Raw genomic sequence first — 18,333 nt, forward strand, 5'->3', positions numbered from 1 at the left:
GGGAGTTGAGAACACGGATCATTTTTATGCTGACAAGAGACTTTATCCATCCCATCTCATATAATTGCATTTGGATCATGATAAAATTTTCTGATCTAAGAACAGTTTCTGGATCAGTATAGAAACAACAATGAAACTCACTGAAGGAATGGATGGATTCAGGCACTGTGGTTCCAGTTTTTTTATGGGATGTCTCGCCCAATTCCACACTGTCCAACATTTCTGTTGAAAACAACATGAAAACACAAAAGCATAAATATGAAGCTTAAAAGCAGCTGCAATATTCTTCTGGAAACATTAGCAAGACTGCTAATCAGCTAATTTGAAGAGCATATTTGTGACATCTTCCATCTTTTCTACTCACCTACTGACTGACTGGTTGAGTAGGAGTCTGTCCTTGTTCGTGAGCGCTTATTGCCTTTTGTATTTGCTGCAAGAAAACAAGGAGTTGGAAAGGATGAACTGCAGTTTCAGTGTTTCACAGCAAATTTGTCCACAAACAATACAGATTTGGTTGCCTTTCTCCTTCTCCAGATTTGATGTCACCTGAAAATAATTTCCATCTCCTAATCACTGCTGTAATTTCATATTAAAATCCCTAAAACTGTGTGCACGCAGAAATAGCACATGCAAACTAACAGTTAATTAGATTGTTTAAAAACACTCTGGATTTCAGGCTTCTGGATTTCTTGGATGCATATTCTCTTGCTGTCACTATTTTATCAGAATCACTTACTGTCCATCAATCTCCAGTTCAATAAGGGATCATACACAAAGGCTTCCAGCACAGCCATGACGCTGTCCTTGTGTTCACGCAGCACTTCCATCACTGTGTGACAGGTGATTCTATAGTTCCCATCGAGGCCTGTCACCTTTGGAAGAAAAAGAAGTGAATCAACACCTTTGTTCACTCTACAAGTACAACCCCAGCAGTCAGGGAGCGGGAAGTAGCTTGGAACTGGAGTTCTCTATGCTTTGTTCATTAAGAGAACAAGACATTGGTTAATTACAAACTAAGAAGCTCTCTTCTCCATGAGGATGATCTTTGTAAAGTACCATGCAACTGACTGTGTCTGCTTGATAGAAACAGCTATTTGAAATGGGGAAAAACTAAGGAAGGCCTAAGAAATTGGAGGAATTTCAGGGTAGTTTATTTTCTAACTAAAATGTTGCTTTCCACTGTAATGTGCTGCAGATATCACAGGTGATGTTTTAACTCACAGAAAACCAAGCTGAAATATTGACACCTCAGGTTCTTAAGGAGTGATAAAGTTTAGCCACAACAAAAAAATACAGGAGAAACTGAGAAATGGTTGCCATTTTCCCTAGGAACAGTCCCCTCCAAGTCAGAGGGAATGCTTACCTCCATAGCATTTGTCAGCATCCTTGTTAATCTAAATGGAATCTTCTCAGGGAACTTCTCTCTTGTCATTGCAACCTAAACACATGATGATGGAGAACAAATAAATTAATAGTTAACTTACTTTTTAAAAGTTATTAAGTACTGGGATCTTTTTGCTACAATCTTGAAGGTTTTATTCCAAATAGGAAATAAAGTCACAGCTTTATGTTCCTCAGTTTTCACAAATTGCTCAGAGAAGCTGGATGATAAACTTGATAACAAAGGGAAAACTCAAGCATGTGCCCAGCAGCACAGACTGCCTATCAGCAGCTTAAATTGCTCCAAGAAATTTCATGGAAGTGAAATTTCGTGGACACTTCCATGAAACTTCCATTAACACTTCTTTGCTTGTTCCAGTGATCAGCTAATCCCCACGACATGCTTCTGAGATAAAGTGTCTATTATTTTATAGACAGATAAAGGCAGGCTCAAAAGAGACTTCAAGGTCAGTTTGTCCTGGCTTATAGATTAATTTCTGCTCCACCAGAAAATGCGAAATGTTACTGAAAATGTCATGTCCAAATACAAGGACTTACCTCAAAACAGTCCCCAAAGTCGATATGCAGGATTTTTCCACTCAGTCTGTCTAACATCAGATTGGAAGGGTGTCTTTGGTGAAGGAGTGGAAGAAAAAACAGACCATCAGTGACAGACCATTAAAAAACCCAAAGTAAATCACATCAGCCTCAATATATTTATCTTCATGAACAAGAACAGCCAGTGGTAGCTTGCTTGTCTGAGATCTTCAATCTCAGCATGAACAGGAAACCTTTCTGACTGTATTTTGTAATTACCTCTCACAAGTAAGAGATCTTCTCACCTTGGAAGATAAATAACCTCCTGGACAAGAATGATCAGTGCATGTCTTGGATATGGATGTTTATGGATGTTTATTTTTCAGTTAGGATAAATTTTTCCACTTGTTTTATGATTTTTCTTTTTTTTTTAAGTGTAGAAAAATGTAATACATTATGCTGCACTTGAAGTAACACAAATTGTTTTACTACCAACAGAGAAGAAAATCAATCCAGACTAGCAAAACTACAGTGCTGAATTCATGCTTACATCTTCCAATTTTGTCTTAATTCAATTTTCAAAGGTTTAAAACTTCATGTTAGAGACTTTAAAGTTCAGAAATAAGAGCTCCTGCTATTAAAACATTTAAGGGTTTAGCTGGTTTTGCATTACAGATTTTAAATCAAATATACATTGTCTTCCAAAAGTATTTTGGAAGCTATATTGTTAATAAAATGGATGGAGAAAGATTTCCCATTCTGTGAAATGGCAAAATTAGAACTTGTGGTCCATAATGTAGTTCCATGTGTATTCATTTCAAAAAGGAAGAAGTTCTTACTTGTACTCAAGATACACAAACTGAATCTCATACCTGTAGTGCTGAAAATAACAGCATATATATATATATATATATATAAAATACAGACCTAAAAGATGGCATCACTACAACTCAGCAGTAACCACAATGGAAGACATTATCACAAGAACAGATTCAGGAATGAACTGACAGGCTTTCACAATCTGTGCTTTTAAAGAAAAGAAACCTTTACAGCTTTACTTACCTGTCCCCAAGGCCCAGAATGTACCCAACCATTGACATCACAGCCAGTGACCGGGTGTAATTTGTTCTTCTGTCAAACCATACCTACAAGTGGGCACAAAATAAAAAAAGCCAGGCAGGAATGTTGCATGCTTCAGTTTGGATTATAATTGATGCATTAACCATTTGTGTTTTGCACAAAGCAGAACTGTGATATGCTTAGATACTCTGTAATTTCAGGGGGTTCAAACACTCTGTGCCCTTGAATTAGATGTCTGAGTTATTAAGAGAATATATTCTGGGGCTTCTGCTTTGCTCTCCCCTGCAGAGTATATGGAGACTAAAATCTCCAGCCTTGTGCTTTGCACTTCACTTGTGCTCTGAGCCTTGTAAGGCCCCTGGTGTGGGGATACATGTGTGGATCCATGTTCTGCAGTGATTCTGCTGGGCTTTAGGAGAAATAATCTCCATCTCTCACTCATTCTGCAGAGAAGATAATTACACACTCTGCTGTTTGCCAGTTCTTGTGTGTTGCACTCACCTCTGAGCTTGGACTTTTCAACCACAGCAGTTTGGCAAGGTCATCCCCAGCTGTGTTATTGACAGCATGCTCAAATACTTCTACTTTCTGCATCAGAGTCAGGTGGTCATAGTCTGGAGCCATCTATAATTCAGAAGTGACATTCAGCAAATTAAAAAGCCACTTCCAGTAGCTTCTGGTTGTACTGTGAGAAACACAGTAATCATAAATAATTTCATATTAAGTTTATACTTCAATTATTTGTAGACTGACCAGTATGTTTCAAACACAGTGAGATAATCACACAACAGTGAAGAATTGTTTTTAAATGAGATAGCAATGATTTAGTATCCACAAAGTCAGTAGCCCACAGCCCCATTTAACTAAAAATCTGCACAGGTAAGTATTTTTTCAAAAAACCATTATCCAAATAAGTCTTCAGGGCTGGCAAACACTTTCCTTTTTGGCAGGAAATTTCAAATTTTCTAGTCCTGTTCAGTTTCTCCAATCTGTCCAAATTTGGTCCTGCTGCTTAGCCACAATGTTTGGAATGCCAGCAGCACAGCACCTTGTATGAGCACTTCACAGCCATGCAAATTTCCAAACACACCTCACTTACCAAATGGCAACAACTTGTGATCGCGAACTCTTATCTAAACATTTCTTATTTATTGTCACAACCAGAAAAGAGGCAGAGGAAGAAGCCTTGCACCATTTTCCTTCACTAAAACACTGGTGTGCTAAAAGAATGGACCAAACCCTGTGCCAGCTTTGCCCCTTACCCTGAGCATGATGCGATGCTCGATGTTGAGCAGGATCTTTTTCTTCTCTCTGTAGTCTCGGATGAGTGCGTGCAGGGTGTCACAGTGGGGCACCCAGCCAATTAAGCCTGAATTTGTAGACAGTGGAATAACAGCATATCTCTGGATGCTATGGGAAAAATGGAGAATCACAGCTCAGATTGTTGTATATTGTGACTTAATATTTGAGATGCTTAAAACAACTACTGTTAAATCTGATTCTGGTCCAAATTGTCAATAGTTGCTCTGCTTGTCTTTTCAAACAGACTTCAAACATCCATTTTGCACAGATTGTTGCCAGGTAATCTGCAGACAAGCTCAAAGTTTATGTGGTTTTCACTGAAAGGCTGCTTTCAGAAGGTACATGTTATGTCACCCACAATGATCTGTTATTTGAACATTATATTTGATGTGTTCTTGCTTGAAAGACACTGCAGAATTGCAGTCAGTGACTCTTCACCAAGCTATTTAGTGACTATAATAAAAATCTTTGGCAAAACCCCATTCTCAGGCTCCTAAGGCAGTGCTCAAGGTGTCTCGAAATAGGCATTGCTTCAAAGACCATAACAATTTACAAGATAGCACTTCAATTAAATAAAACAAACAACCCCCTCTGATACATTTCCTCCATGTTTGAATTCTATGAGCGCTGGTTTTCTTTTTAATTAGCTTAGTTCCAAGATTTGCCATCTCTTCCCAAAACCACTGCTTGTGCCAAGGTTTACTTGCAACCTGCACCTGTGTAAGGAGTCACATATGCACAAGCATTTTCAGTGATTATGCAGAGCACACACCTGAGGTTTTTACGAAGAGAAGTTGGGTCATTTGCTAACAGAGTGTTGACCAACCCAAAAAGCTGCATCACTCTTTCATCTTGGCGAAGGTCTTCGTGGCCTTTCAGAAGGAATACAAACTCATGCCCATTGCTTCCTGCAAAAGAATTAGGGCACAAAAGTTTATTCTCATTGAATAAGCTGACAGGAATAAACATATATGCACCCAAAACTGGAAAATCATGGCAGTCAGAATGTGACCGTGTTCACAGGGGTCTTAGGATGAGGCAAGAGATGAGGATCTGACTCCATGTTTCAGAAGGCTTGATTTATTATTTTATGATATATATTCTATTAAAACTATACTAAAAGAATAGAAGAAAGGATTTCATCAGAAGGCTGGCTAAGAATAGAAAAAGAAAGAATGAATAACAAAGGCTTGTGACTGACTGAGACAGTCCAGACAGCTGGACTGTGATTGGCCATTAATTAGAAACAACCAACATGGGCCAATGCCAGATGCACCTGTTGCATTCCACAGCAGCAGATAACCATTGGTTACATTTTGTTCCTGAGGCCTCTCAGCTTCTCAGGAAAAAGAAATCCTAAGGAAAGGATTTTTCAGAAAATATCACGGCTACATCAGACAGATTAAGAAAAACTTCATCTGAAAGGAAAAGTTGTACAGGTTTTACCAGGTAAATATATAATTGGACCTAAGAGCAACAACTGTTGAAATACTGGAATAACAAAGTGGAACCTGCTCTCTCTTACCCATTAGTGTCAGCTTCCTGGGTCGCTGCTTGGAGGTGATGACCTGCAGTGAAGGAGCGATGGACTGGATCCGTATGATGGGCTGGTTGGGGTCGTACGTTCCTGGCACTGCCAATTCCAGATCCCGGCACATTAAGAGTTTTGGTGACACGTACTGTAGCTCCAAAGAAGTGAGCTACCAAAACCAAAAGAAATACAACCCCTTAGAATTTCAGTTCAAATTTCACAGAAGCACCTGAAGAGCTCATGCTGTCAAGAGACCTAAAACAGTTCAGGTTGCGACCAAAATACTTCAGGTACTTGCAGGAAGTGCTACATAAACACCAAATTTGCAGCAAACCCTATGCAGTTATTTCCAGAATACCTAATTAGAATGTTTTGAATAACCAGCAAACATAAAGCAAAAGTTGGTATTGACAGCTTGCACTGTATGACCCACAAAAGATCTGAATCTGCCCCCTCACCTGCGGCAGCTGCTTTGAGATACGTCGGAACACGTGGTAATAGAGATCCCAAGCCTGAGTTAGGTCTTTGACATTTCCTGATTTCATATACTTCCTGCACCACTCCTGAGCTTCCATGAGATCTCTGCCATAGGCCTAGGGATTCAAACAACAGAAAAATGAATTTCAACAGACTGTAGTGTAACAGGTGGGGACCACTTAACACCTACAAAGATCATCAGAGTCTCTTTTCAAATTGCACTACAAATACTTGATCTCACATTTTTATAGCAGATCAGAAATTTATAGCATTTCTAATAGCAGATCTAGAAATTCCTGATCCAAGATCTGCATTGAATTTATCAAACAACATTGCTCACAAGTAGACTTCATTATAGGAGAATTGAATGCTCAGAATCACCCTTTAACAGCAGGATTACAAGCTCAGTGAATTCTCTGTTATCTGTGCTAGTGTTTACTGTGATCAAAGCAGAATAATTAACAGCAGAGCAGTCGTCCTTTTTTAGTCCCTATCAGACACCCTGCCAATACAAGACTCCAGGGCAATTTGGCATCTTATAGTCACCAGAAGTGACACAGATCTGAAGACAAACATCAATAATGAAATCTGCAGCTAACATAATGAGTCCCAAGAGATTCACTTTTTGTGTTAAATGGCAAAGGTTCTTGTAACACATCTGGGGCAGGTGGCTGTCCTGAAGAACAGCTCTGGGCCATTTGCTGATACCTGATTGAAGGATGTCTCCTTTAAAGTCTGAGGCCCTCGCTCCATCATTGCATGAAGTGGTTCCAGCACCTCAAACATTCCCTTTACATTTCTTTCTCCAAAATACAGACGAGATGCTTCTTCCAACCCTTCATGCCACATCTCATGCCAAAGGATGGCCACACGAATTAGCTCTTCACTCACCTGTTTTAGACAGAAAAAAAGATTAAATGTCTAAAGAAATCCCTGGGACTGGCTGCTGACTTAAAATTGCAAAACTCCTCTCTTCTCTAATGTTATGAAATATTTGTGTCTGAAAGCCAGAGGGAGCCACAAGAACTAACATAGTGATGGCACATTTTTTCTGTAAGAAGCTGACCAGGCTTTTCTGACCTTATTTGTTACCTTTGAAATTTTCTATAACCATAATGATGGCACATTTTTTCAGTAAGAAGCTGACCAGGCTTTTCTCACCTTATTTGTTACCTTTGAAATTTTCTACATGCTTATGCAGCTTGGCCTGAAAGCATTATTTTTCATTTATTCATAAAAATCTTTATCAAATTAATTATAATACTCTTTCTATGCTATGCTCAGTAAGTTTGGTTTCTACTTCCCATTAAGCAAAACCACCTCTTTATGGAGCAAAGGTTTTTCATGTATTTCTTCTCTAAATTTATTCATAAGGGAACACAAAAACTCAGTGTGTGAATTATTGTAAAATGGAAGCATTCTCTGGAAATTACACTAATACTGTAATTTCTACCAGTTGCAAATACCTCAAATTAATTACACTTGAAGAGAATTGACAATGAATAGTCATTTTGTGTTACTAGAACTGACATCCATCCATCCAACATAACACACTTAATGCTACACTGAGCACTCACCATCATTGCCTGCTGCACCAGGGTGTTGCTATGCTCACACATGTTTTTCAGGATCTTATTTGCAGCATTGTGTCGAGCAGTGGTGGTAGATTTAGAAGCCACAGTCAAAGGATAGATCAAAGCCTGCAAGGGACAGCAACCAATAATACTTTAGAACCCCAAGAAGAGCTACATAAACTTAAATAATTAGCAAAGCATTAACAAACAGCAGCCTTAGGAATCAACAGGAGGAAGCAAGCTTGCTTGTGAAAAGCAGTGATAGGAATTTACTACTGAAAGTCTTGTGATCCAACAACAGGCTGTCAAGACTTTAATTCACTGAATAGCAGAACGACATTGGGAGCCTCTTTCAAACTGGAAGAACAAAAACAGGTCATAGGATTTTGTGATATTCCACACTATGGAAAGAAATTTCCATAAAACCTGTGAGGAAGGTTCTTAGACATTTAAGGTGATTTGCACTGCCCAGCAGACATTAAATCACATTAGACAAAGAGTTCTTCCCAGGCTGCATGGCTCATTCACCTCCCTCCCTTTTTATAAGAAGTGCTGAGGTGGCAGCAGCAATGGAAACTGTCCCCACCCTCGCTGCCATCACTGCTGTGACTCCTGTGCGGGCACTGAGAGCTCCTGCTCTGAGCCCAGGCTCACCTGCGGGTGGTAGCGCCCGATGTCCGTGAGCAGCTGGTGGATGAGGCGCCCCACCAGCGGCCGAGGGGTGTCAATCCTGGCGATCAGCTGGGGGATGACCTGCAGCAGGGAGAGGGACAATAAACACTCCTGATACTCCTGCCTGGAGCACCTGCAGGCAGCCCCAGCGAGGGGGAGAGAATGATGAGGAGAATTGACTCCACTGATAGCAGAAGGCTAATTAATTACTTTATTATACTATATTATTCTATACTATATTACACTATATACTTTATTCTACTATATTATTCTATATTACACTATATACTGTATTCTACTATATTATTCTATACAATACACAGTATAGAATAATGTAGTATAATAAAGGAATTATATAAATATAATATATAATATATTTATTATAAAAATAATATAAATATATTATATATAATATAATAATATTATATATTTATATACATAATATATATAAATATATCATTATATATATAAATACATAAAAATATATATAAATATATAAATATAAATATATAAATATATTATGTGTTATTTACCTGCAGCCAAGTGTCTATTTGGATTGCCTTGACTCCTTCTACCAAAGCCTCATTCACATCAGGCCAATGACCATAGTCAAACCACAGAGTAAGGACTCTGAAAAGGAGAAATTCTTTTGTTAGGAACAAGCAAACAAACACACCACCAAAACAAAACAAAAACCACCAACTAACCAACAAATAAAACCCCACCACAAAACCCCCAAACAAATAAAAAAACCCCCAAACCTATTTACAAGGAACTTTTCTTCCCAGAACCCTCAGAAAAAAGGGATAATCCATCCAACAAAAATTAGCCTGGACCAAAGCATTCACTTAATTCAACCATAACAAAAAAGAGCAGAAATATGTTCTACCTAATCTGAAACCATGTGCTCTTATCAGCTGGATTTCATTTACTGTGTGCTTTATTATGTACCTTAGAGTGTCTTGGAGGTTGTTTCCTCGAGACAGAGAAATGGATCGGAAGAAACCTTGGACAGCAGGGACTGTGTACATCAAGAGGGTCTTGGATAAATCCTTTGGGAATGAAATTGCTGCATTAGTTCTATGCAAGAACATCAGCCCACATGAATCCTTAACTCAAGAAGGGGAAAGAGGAAAACATATGTGGAAATATAGACCTAATCCCCACTGTAGCTGACTTCTGCTCCTACTCTTCACAGGACATGGTGCTCCTAGGATTTTATGTTTTGCTTGACTACAGAAAAGTCTTTCAGCATGGCAGGGAAAATGCTATGAAGGGGTTTTACACTTCAGTTTGTTCAGCCTAAAAACTACCTTACTATAACTGGTAAATGAAAGAGATTCCTCAGAGTCTTCCATGAAGGGCCTAACCAGAAGAATTTGTTAATGCCCTGTACCCCTCTGACAGCCCCTTCAGGTCACAGCTAATAATAATTTGCGTTAATTTAGCCAATGATTTTTTTTCCTGTGTCTAAGCAGAAAGTACCAATGTCTCAAGAAGAAGGGGGAGGAAGGAGGGTACCTCAGTGACTTTTTTCTGCACTGGGGATGGGATGGGACTGTTCTCAGTGCTCTCTGCATCACTCTCACTGTTGCTGCCCTCCGTGTTGGCGCTGGTGATGCTGGCTCCGCTTGCGTGACGGAGTTTCTTCTTCTCATCTCTGGCCTGGTTTTGATGTTTATAGTGAAGCACTGCTTCAAAGTTCATCACTGCCCAGGCATGCCAGGCCTGCCAACAGGACAGAACACAAGTCAGACTCCTTTCTGCAACTGGCACTTCCTAATTGTTAGATATAATCCAACCTTTCTGTGTCTGCAAAGTAAGTAATGTTCTGCAGACAACACAATGCTTTGATTTCTCTAACTGCTTGTAATTTGAACTGTCTTATTATCTTAAATAATATCATGTTGAGTTCTTGACCTGGAGCTGCCTATTGAATATTAAAGTGAATGAGCTCTGTACCAAAAATTTAATTATATTTGCATATAGCTTAATTTTTCAAAGGCTAAAAGGAAAATTAGTATGTTAAGACTAGGGGATGTGTAATGAGAAAAATACAGGAGATGGCTGCCCCAGAGAAGATCTGGCACCAAATATTAATTGAAATATCACAACCACAAAATCAAAGGCTCTTTGGAGAATTAACAACAGGGCTACTTTCCTTGTTCAAGTATACTGACTGAGAACAAGTTAAATTTTTCCATTTTCTTTCTCCTTCATTGCTAACTAACAACAGGAGAGAGTCTCAAAAGCAAGAAGAGAAACTGAATTGTGGCCTAGTTTTACCAACCAGATAAAATTCTAAACAAAAATCTCATGTTTACCTTGAGCCACTTTCTCTGTTTTTTTTTGATTCTTTGTTTTGTTTTTTTTTTTTAAATCCTATTGGCAGTAACAAGGCAGACAGTTATGGGAGGTCTTCCAATGAACACCTTCCTTTCCTGTACTGTGGGATTTGATAAAATTGATCTGGAAATTTTCTGTAATGACCTTGTACCAGTTGCGATCGTGCTCCGTTGCAGCACTGTAGTATTGCAAGACTTTGGGGATGGTGCTCTCATTGATGCCTTGCAGGTTCAGCTGCCACTCACCCAGTTTCAGGAAACACCTAGGTAAGCAAAGGGATTATTGATTCAAAACCTAAAATGAAAACAAATCCTCTGGATTAAAAGGCAAACTTGGTGTCTGGAGTCTAAAAGACATTCCATGTGGTGAATTCAGTCAGGTAGCCTCTCCTACAGGGTGGATGCAAGATTCAAAATATCTCCATCTTGCTTGTAGTGTGGAACTAACTAGTTGAAGGTTTAATTTAAGAGGAAAAGTGGGGATCAAACATTTTTTCCTCATCTGTGTAAGTTATAAAATAAATGTAAGAAGTAGGTAGCAGCCACATTGAAAGACTTCATCAGTGTGTGGTGATAAAATCATCCACATGAGCTGCTGAGCTGTCCTGAGCACCATATGAATGAGCCTTCTGGGGAGAACACTGACAAACAAACAATGCAAACACAGAGGAACTGTTCTTCCCCCAGCCAGAACCCCATGAAGTCATTCCCTCCTAGAGGAAAGGAAAAACAACATATTTTTACTGCAGCAGGGTGGGGTTGTCAAGGTTTGCCCAAAACTTAATACTTTGCTCCCTCAGCAGGCTTTAAATGCCACAGTTAGGACATGGCTGTCCTTTCTGTATTTTGAGTTTTCCAGAAAGCATTGTGCAAGACAAATACTGTATGCAAATCATTACAAATTTGTTTTTCATTATAGTCACTGAAAAAAATAAGAGAATGGTTTTACCAAGGGTTCCCATCCTCATAAAAGCAAATTGAGTGCATACCTCCCTTCAAAAAAAGCAAACCTTCAATAGAAAGCACTATGCAATCTTCAATTTAAACTGAAAAAAATAGATCTGGCACCTACAGATCCACAGAGAAAAATGAAGAAAGGGTTTTTATGCAACAGGATTGTAAGAGACCATCACATGCTAGGCACCTACAGCCCAAAGCACTGCTGTTGTGCTTGGCAGCCTGTGCATTAACACAGATGTGCCAGGCTTGTGTGGGGAGTGTTTCTTTCCTAGTGACCAAATCTCCTGAAAAGCAGAGAAACAGACATGCTGAGAGCTCTGCTTCTGCCAACGAGCCCAGGGCTGGAAAAATACAACCAGGCACCAGCAAGAAATATAAGCTTGTTCAGGCTGATGTGTTCCAGTAACATTTACTGAACATTACATGGTAGATAAGAATGTAATACTGTCACAGGATTTTATGGAAAATCCTTTCTTTAGGATTTACATTCCTGAGAAGCTGAGAGGCCTCAGAAACAAAATGTAAACAATGATTATCTGCTGCTGTGGAATGCAACAGGTGCATCTGGGATTGGTCTCATGTGGTTGTTTCTAATTAATGGCCAATCACAGCCCAGCTGTTTCAGACTGGTCAGTCACAAGATTTTGTTATTCCATTCTTTCCTTTCAAGCCTTCTGATTAAATCCTTTCTTCTATTCTTTTAGTATAGTTTTAATATAATATATATCATAAAATAATAAATCAGCCTTCTGAAACATGGAGTCAGATCCTCATCTCTTCCCTCTTCCTGGGACCCCTGTGAACACCACCACATAACACCAAAGCAGCTAAATGAGAAACCCTGTTCTTTTAATCAAAGCATCAGCTTTGTCTGAAATGTGTCACCCCCAGGGACCCTGCACTTCAGGAGAGGCTTCAGTTTGAGTTTAGAGCTAAAGGGTGCCCCGTGCTGACCGTGCCATGAGTTTGTGGAGCTCCTGTTTGTGCTGCTGGTCCTCAGTGGCGATGGCGTGCTGGGCCTGCTGCTGCATGGTCTGCACAAAGTGCTGCATGTGTTGGAACGCATCAATCTGCAAAGGGATGGAGGCAGTCAGCACCACAGGCCTTAAACACCATTTCTCAAGGGAGAAAAACAATGTAGACGTGATTTTCACAGAAATAAAAATATATGGTTTTGTTTTCTTTCAAAGCTTTTCAGCCGTTAATATCCCTCTAAAGTCACTTTATATTTTAAATATGTCTAAATGAATTAAGAGGTTAGAGATTCTTATTGTCTCTGAAACTGCTAAAGTGAGGAACAAATAACTGCATCCTTGCAATGCCAGGCACACCTTCACTGTCATACAGAGAACCAAAGGGATGACTGACCATAACACACGATGTGCAAGAACTGCACTCTGCCAAAGCAACAAGGTCACCTGCACAGGGAGAAAGCTTCAACAGCACAGAATGTCCTGTTACTGCCCACACAGTGTGAGATACAGAGATACCTCCTTTTCAGCTGAGCATGCACTTAGCCTGGCAATTGTGACAATCAAATGTTTACAGCTTACAAACTGTATCTGAGCAGGACAGTCCTGAACAGACAGGATCACAAATCCAGAGAAGCCTACCTATAACATGCTATGGGCAGACAAAAAAACCCCAAAAAACAACAAAAAAAAACCCCAAAAATCCAACCCCAAAACTACAAAATAAAAACTCCCCAAACAACCCCCCACAAACAAAAAAACCCAAATCACATAACAAAAAACCAAACAAAAAAACAAACCCATGACAATTTGAGAAAATAATGCCTGAAGGAAAACTTGCAGCTTTCTGATCTTCTCTCTCCTAACCTTTCAGCTTTGTCTGGGCTTGAAGTACACACCATGAGTTGTTTCAACAAATTAAAGTCTGGATTTCTCCTCAAGTTATTGAAGAAGTTCAAATGTGTGTTACTCTGACAGAATATTATACAGGGCAGTCGTGGTAAAGCAACTTTCACTACCAAATTCTGAGGGAAAATATATTTTTAAAATTCCTTGGAAAGTATTCTGGGGTAGGAGAACCCAAGAATAAAGATTTCAGAAAAACACATGCACGCTTCACTGGAAAGAATTAAGAGTAAAGCTCCTGCAATCTGCAAGGTCATTTCAGGTTAGGAACTGCAGAATGTGCAGTTAGAAACCTAATTTACCTCTGTGTATCTATAGGAATGAGCTATGTTAGAGACAAAAACCACTTGAGTTCAAATGCCTCATCTATCCTGTTCAAATATCAGCATGCACAACTCAGTGGTGAGGAAAAAGAGTATTACCCAGGGTGAAATAAAAGAAAAGAAAGGATCATACTCATAACATTCATATGGTGCATTCAGCCCAGGGTGAAATAAAAGAAAGGATCATACTCATAACATGAATATTGTGCATTCCATAGCTGTAACCCAGACAGAAGGGACTGGGGTGTGGTGTAAATAATGGTCTTACAAATAGTTATGCTAGACATCCATTAAAAATAGACAAAATATATTGCCAAACAGAATTATTACAGAATCTTTTTATGTGCCCCTTTCCTATCTAGATACACCCAACATTCTGGTCTTCAGTTTCCATTAATATTGAAAACTGATGGCCATAAACTGACAGATGGAGCACTTAAGACTGAAAGCTGCAAGTTTTCCAGAACAACCAAATTCCTAAGTTTGTATGCATCCTTTCTGTGGGATATGGCTTAGAATGCAGCTGCTGGCAAAGGTCTGTGTTGGAAGAAATGTAATAAGATTGACATATAAATTTTGATCTGTTGTTTAAGAAGACTGTTGTGGAGCTCTGCAAGTGCCATATGGCTGGTTTCCTTCTAGATGCCAGCTTTTTTCCTGCTGGATTTGACAAGTACTGAAAACTGCCATTTTAGGCCAACAAAGGAACCCTGAACTGCTGAGTAGAAAAAATGGTCATTTCCCACCATCCCAGCCTACATCAGCAGCTTCTTACTTAGGATACCAAATGAAGTGAACACACACAGTTACATAAAACTACACACATCACCAGGTGTAACTATGTATTATTTATCATCTATTTTGGTATCAGTTTTCCCTCATCTTCAAGGAGTCCATTTATTCTCCCAACCGTTAATTTTAGACACGTTCTCCTACCCCCTTAATCTTTGTGCCTTGTCTCATTCTGCTTTCCACCACTGCACCAGGTCCATCAACTTCCTGAGCACAAGTCAAACACCACAAAACACAGTTCCCCTCACAGAGACAGGCAGAGACCCCACATACTTCTGGGGTCATTTACTGAAGAGGGTAAGAGGAATTTCACTGTTTTACAGAGCCAACAGAACAGGGCCTTAGCAGCAGCTCCTTTTGCCTTTTTAATTCAAATAAAGAATAGTTAGTTGTGGCAACGTTCCCACAGCAATGGCTCTGCTCCAGTGCTGGCAATCCCAAGGCAGAAAAAATAAAGATGTGGCAGAATATGAGGATAAATGGAGGCTTTAATGTATATTAAAAAAAAAGATAATTTATCCAGTCTGAAGCTTACTGGATTTGATTACGTAAATTCTCCCTGTGTTGCAATGTCAAAAACATTCACCCTGGGCTCTCTGGTGCCAAAGTGTTCCCATGACAAACTCTATGTGCTTTTCAGCTGTCTTTCAGTTAGAAATTTCCAATAATCTCTTTAGTAACAATCAGTTCTGCTCAGCAAACTGTTCAGGACACTTCTAAAACTGGTTATAAACCCCCCTTTACTTCCCTCTTTCTGCATGTGACCCTGAGCACAGGTACAGTGTAGAGACCCAGCAATCAAAACAGTGGATGAAAAGTCCAGCAGAAAACCTACACAGGACCAAAGAGCTGCTACTGACCATTAATCCTGGCTGCAATCCTGTTTGGGTACCAGCTACTGGCTTAGCAAAAAGAATCTTTCCATAGATGAAAGAAAATTAGGGCCAGGTTTTCTGTGCATTACAGAGTTTTAGTGGAAATAAAAAGCTTATGATCTGAATAACAATAAGGAAAAGAATTAGTTCCTCTATTTCAGGGGAACAAAAGTAAAATATCAAGCTTTGCTTTTGTTCTGTTGGGAACATGAAGAGCTACCAGTGCACAAAGCCTGAGCAAAAACAAAGCAGTGTGCTCTGTACCTTCCGGGCACTCTTCCACATGTGCTTCATGTATGCATAGGTCACTTGGGGATGCACTGTGGGCAGGGGGTGATCCAGCTGCCGAGAGGGATCCACTCCCAGGAGCAGGACAAGGGTCTTGTGGGCCAAAGCCTGGAGAAGTGGCAAAGACAAAAAGCAGGTTATAACATAATTGTCATTGTTACCTCTGGCTCATATTGCCTCAGAATTGTCCTACACTGAAAAAGTACATCTGACCCTCCAGATACAACACAGACACAGCAGACTCCCTGGACTCACAGAATACCACATGATAAACCATGTCTTCCTTTGGATCAGAGCATTAGATTCTCATTTCAGAAGACAGTAGAAAGTCTCTGTTTCAAGTATTTGGTGATAAATTTTGTGATGAATGTTAAAATAGGACTGTAATGTTCAACAGTAACAGCACATTCTAGATTTGACTCTCTGCTCTAGCAGAGAGAGCTATTATTAATAATCTCCAGTAGTGCATAAAAACTTCCAGTTACAGCATGCAATGAAAAACTGGCCCAGGGGCTCTCAGGTACAATATCAATCCCACAAAAATAACCTTGGCTACAAGCATGAACTTTATGCTGGTTACAATTTCAGCATTTCAACAATTTCTGACTAGTTTCTTCCTCACAGGAGAGCCCATCCCACCTGGGCAATGGAAGCATTTAGGAATGCTCAAGGCTGAAGCAGCACAGCAAAGCCAATCATCCCAAAACCTGCAGAAGAGGACAGAGCCTGACAATGCTCACCAGCCTCCCACTCTTGCCACACAAGCTGGCATACTTGAGCCAAGTTCTCATGTCCTCATGAGGATTCACAACCAGAGATCGGACCATCAATATTCTTTGCCAGTCTTCCACGATTCGCTGACAGCCCTGAGAGGAAAAAAAGAGAATTTGTTATTGTTTCGTCTCCAGTGTACTGCACAGAACCTTGGTTCAGAATCTGAAGGGACTTCCATCAAGATAGAGACTTCTCTGCCATAATTCACAGCAGACTGACATTAGGAACTGCCTATTGTGGCATTCACATTCCCTGAACATGATTCCTTCACACAGGGTTCTTCTCCTGGGAAGCTGAAAGGCAGGGAGAGGCCTCAGAGAAAAGGAAAACAATTCTTATCTCATTTGCTTCTCCTGTGTTGTGCTCATGTGGAATGTGTTTGGAGATTGTTCACCCACAGGTGATTGTTCCATTGCATTCTGCTGGGAGTTGTTTGCACTCTTTGGCCAATTGGGGCCAAGCTGTGTCAGGACACTGGAAAGAGTCAAGAGTTTTCATTATTATCTTTCTAGCATTGTGTAAGTATCCTTTCTGTATTCTTTAGTATAGTATAGTATTCTTTAATAAAGTAATAAATTAGCCTTCTGACAACGTGGAGTCAGATGCATCTTTCTTCCCTGCCACAGGGCTCACCATGGATTTACAGGAGTCTATTTCTTTAACACTGCAGTGTGTGAGGAAGGTTCAGTCCCTGACTCTCACAATCTGCAGGCAGCTCAGTGCTTGCAGTCTAATGATATCCTCTAATGGAAAGAGGAGGAAAGTTCCTGAGGCTGAAACACATCCAAGAATCAGACAAACTCTTCAAAACACAATTCCAAAGTGAGTCAAAGCGCCTTCCAAAGCGCCTTCTCCACCTATTCTTGGTTTAAATCTCAACGTGGAGATGGTAGAAAACCAAATGGTTGCAAAGATATTTTTGTCATTGCCCTTTTTCTTTGCCTTGCATGCATTCCTTTTGGAGGCTGGCACCTCTGAACTGGTTTTTTGCCAGAAACTGCAGCTCCAACTGCTGTGCTGCTTGTGCAAGCATTGTCTGGTTCTTGTCTGTCTGATGGGAGAGGCACAACACTGAGAGAGGAGGATGAGTCTGTATTTCAAACATTCAAGGATATTACAGAGAAGTAGAATTGTGGAAGGGATGTAACAACTAAATCCATGGTGCTTGATGTAGTGGCCAAGTACAGGGTAACAGTGTATCCAAAGTTTCTATTTCAGCCAGAAACTTTGAAACTTTTTGATTTTGAGGTAAACAAAAGATTTTGCCAATGACAAGAAGGACCTTAGCACCAAAGTTATTCTTTCCCTTTTTCCTTTCTCCCAAATTGAGGACTGGGAAGTTAGGCAAAGCTTGTTCCCTAACACCCAAATAAACTTCTTCCAATAGGCATTTAAAAACTATTAAAAAACATCTATAAACCATTCAAGAACTGTTTGTACTGCTTTCAGGACTATAAAAAGCTATATTCAGACATTACACTTCCTGCCACTCCAGCTTCTCTACCCCAGTGGAATGGCCCTGAGCTTTTCCAGACTGGAATGCAGA

General features: G+C 39.8%; 1 protein-coding gene across 1 annotated transcript in view; it reads right to left on the reverse strand.

Moving 5' to 3' along the window:
- MTOR (mechanistic target of rapamycin kinase) overlaps positions 1–18,333 on the reverse strand; it is a 71,769-nt gene that overhangs the window by 2,223 nt on the left and 51,213 nt on the right. The window contains exons 35-55 of the mRNA XM_066563872.1: positions 16,754–16,879; positions 15,990–16,121; positions 12,813–12,928; positions 11,044–11,161; positions 10,075–10,281; positions 9,505–9,605; positions 9,087–9,183; positions 8,536–8,634; positions 7,885–8,007; positions 7,016–7,198; positions 6,289–6,423; positions 5,825–5,999; positions 5,072–5,207; positions 4,260–4,407; positions 3,499–3,621; positions 2,980–3,062; positions 1,939–2,011; positions 1,364–1,438; positions 737–872; positions 365–430; positions 142–222 (exon numbers count right to left, since the gene is read on the reverse strand). Coding sequence (XP_066419969.1) covers positions 142–222; positions 365–430; positions 737–872; positions 1,364–1,438; positions 1,939–2,011; positions 2,980–3,062; positions 3,499–3,621; positions 4,260–4,407; positions 5,072–5,207; positions 5,825–5,999; positions 6,289–6,423; positions 7,016–7,198; positions 7,885–8,007; positions 8,536–8,634; positions 9,087–9,183; positions 9,505–9,605; positions 10,075–10,281; positions 11,044–11,161; positions 12,813–12,928; positions 15,990–16,121; positions 16,754–16,879 — 2,533 coding nt within the window. The remainder of the gene's footprint in view (positions 1–141; positions 223–364; positions 431–736; positions 873–1,363; positions 1,439–1,938; positions 2,012–2,979; positions 3,063–3,498; positions 3,622–4,259; positions 4,408–5,071; positions 5,208–5,824; positions 6,000–6,288; positions 6,424–7,015; positions 7,199–7,884; positions 8,008–8,535; positions 8,635–9,086; positions 9,184–9,504; positions 9,606–10,074; positions 10,282–11,043; positions 11,162–12,812; positions 12,929–15,989; positions 16,122–16,753; positions 16,880–18,333) is intronic.

This window comes from Molothrus aeneus, chromosome 21, assembly GCF_037042795.1.
Source record: "Molothrus aeneus isolate 106 chromosome 21, BPBGC_Maene_1.0, whole genome shotgun sequence".
NCBI classification, from domain to species: Eukaryota; Metazoa; Chordata; class Aves; order Passeriformes; family Icteridae; genus Molothrus; species Molothrus aeneus.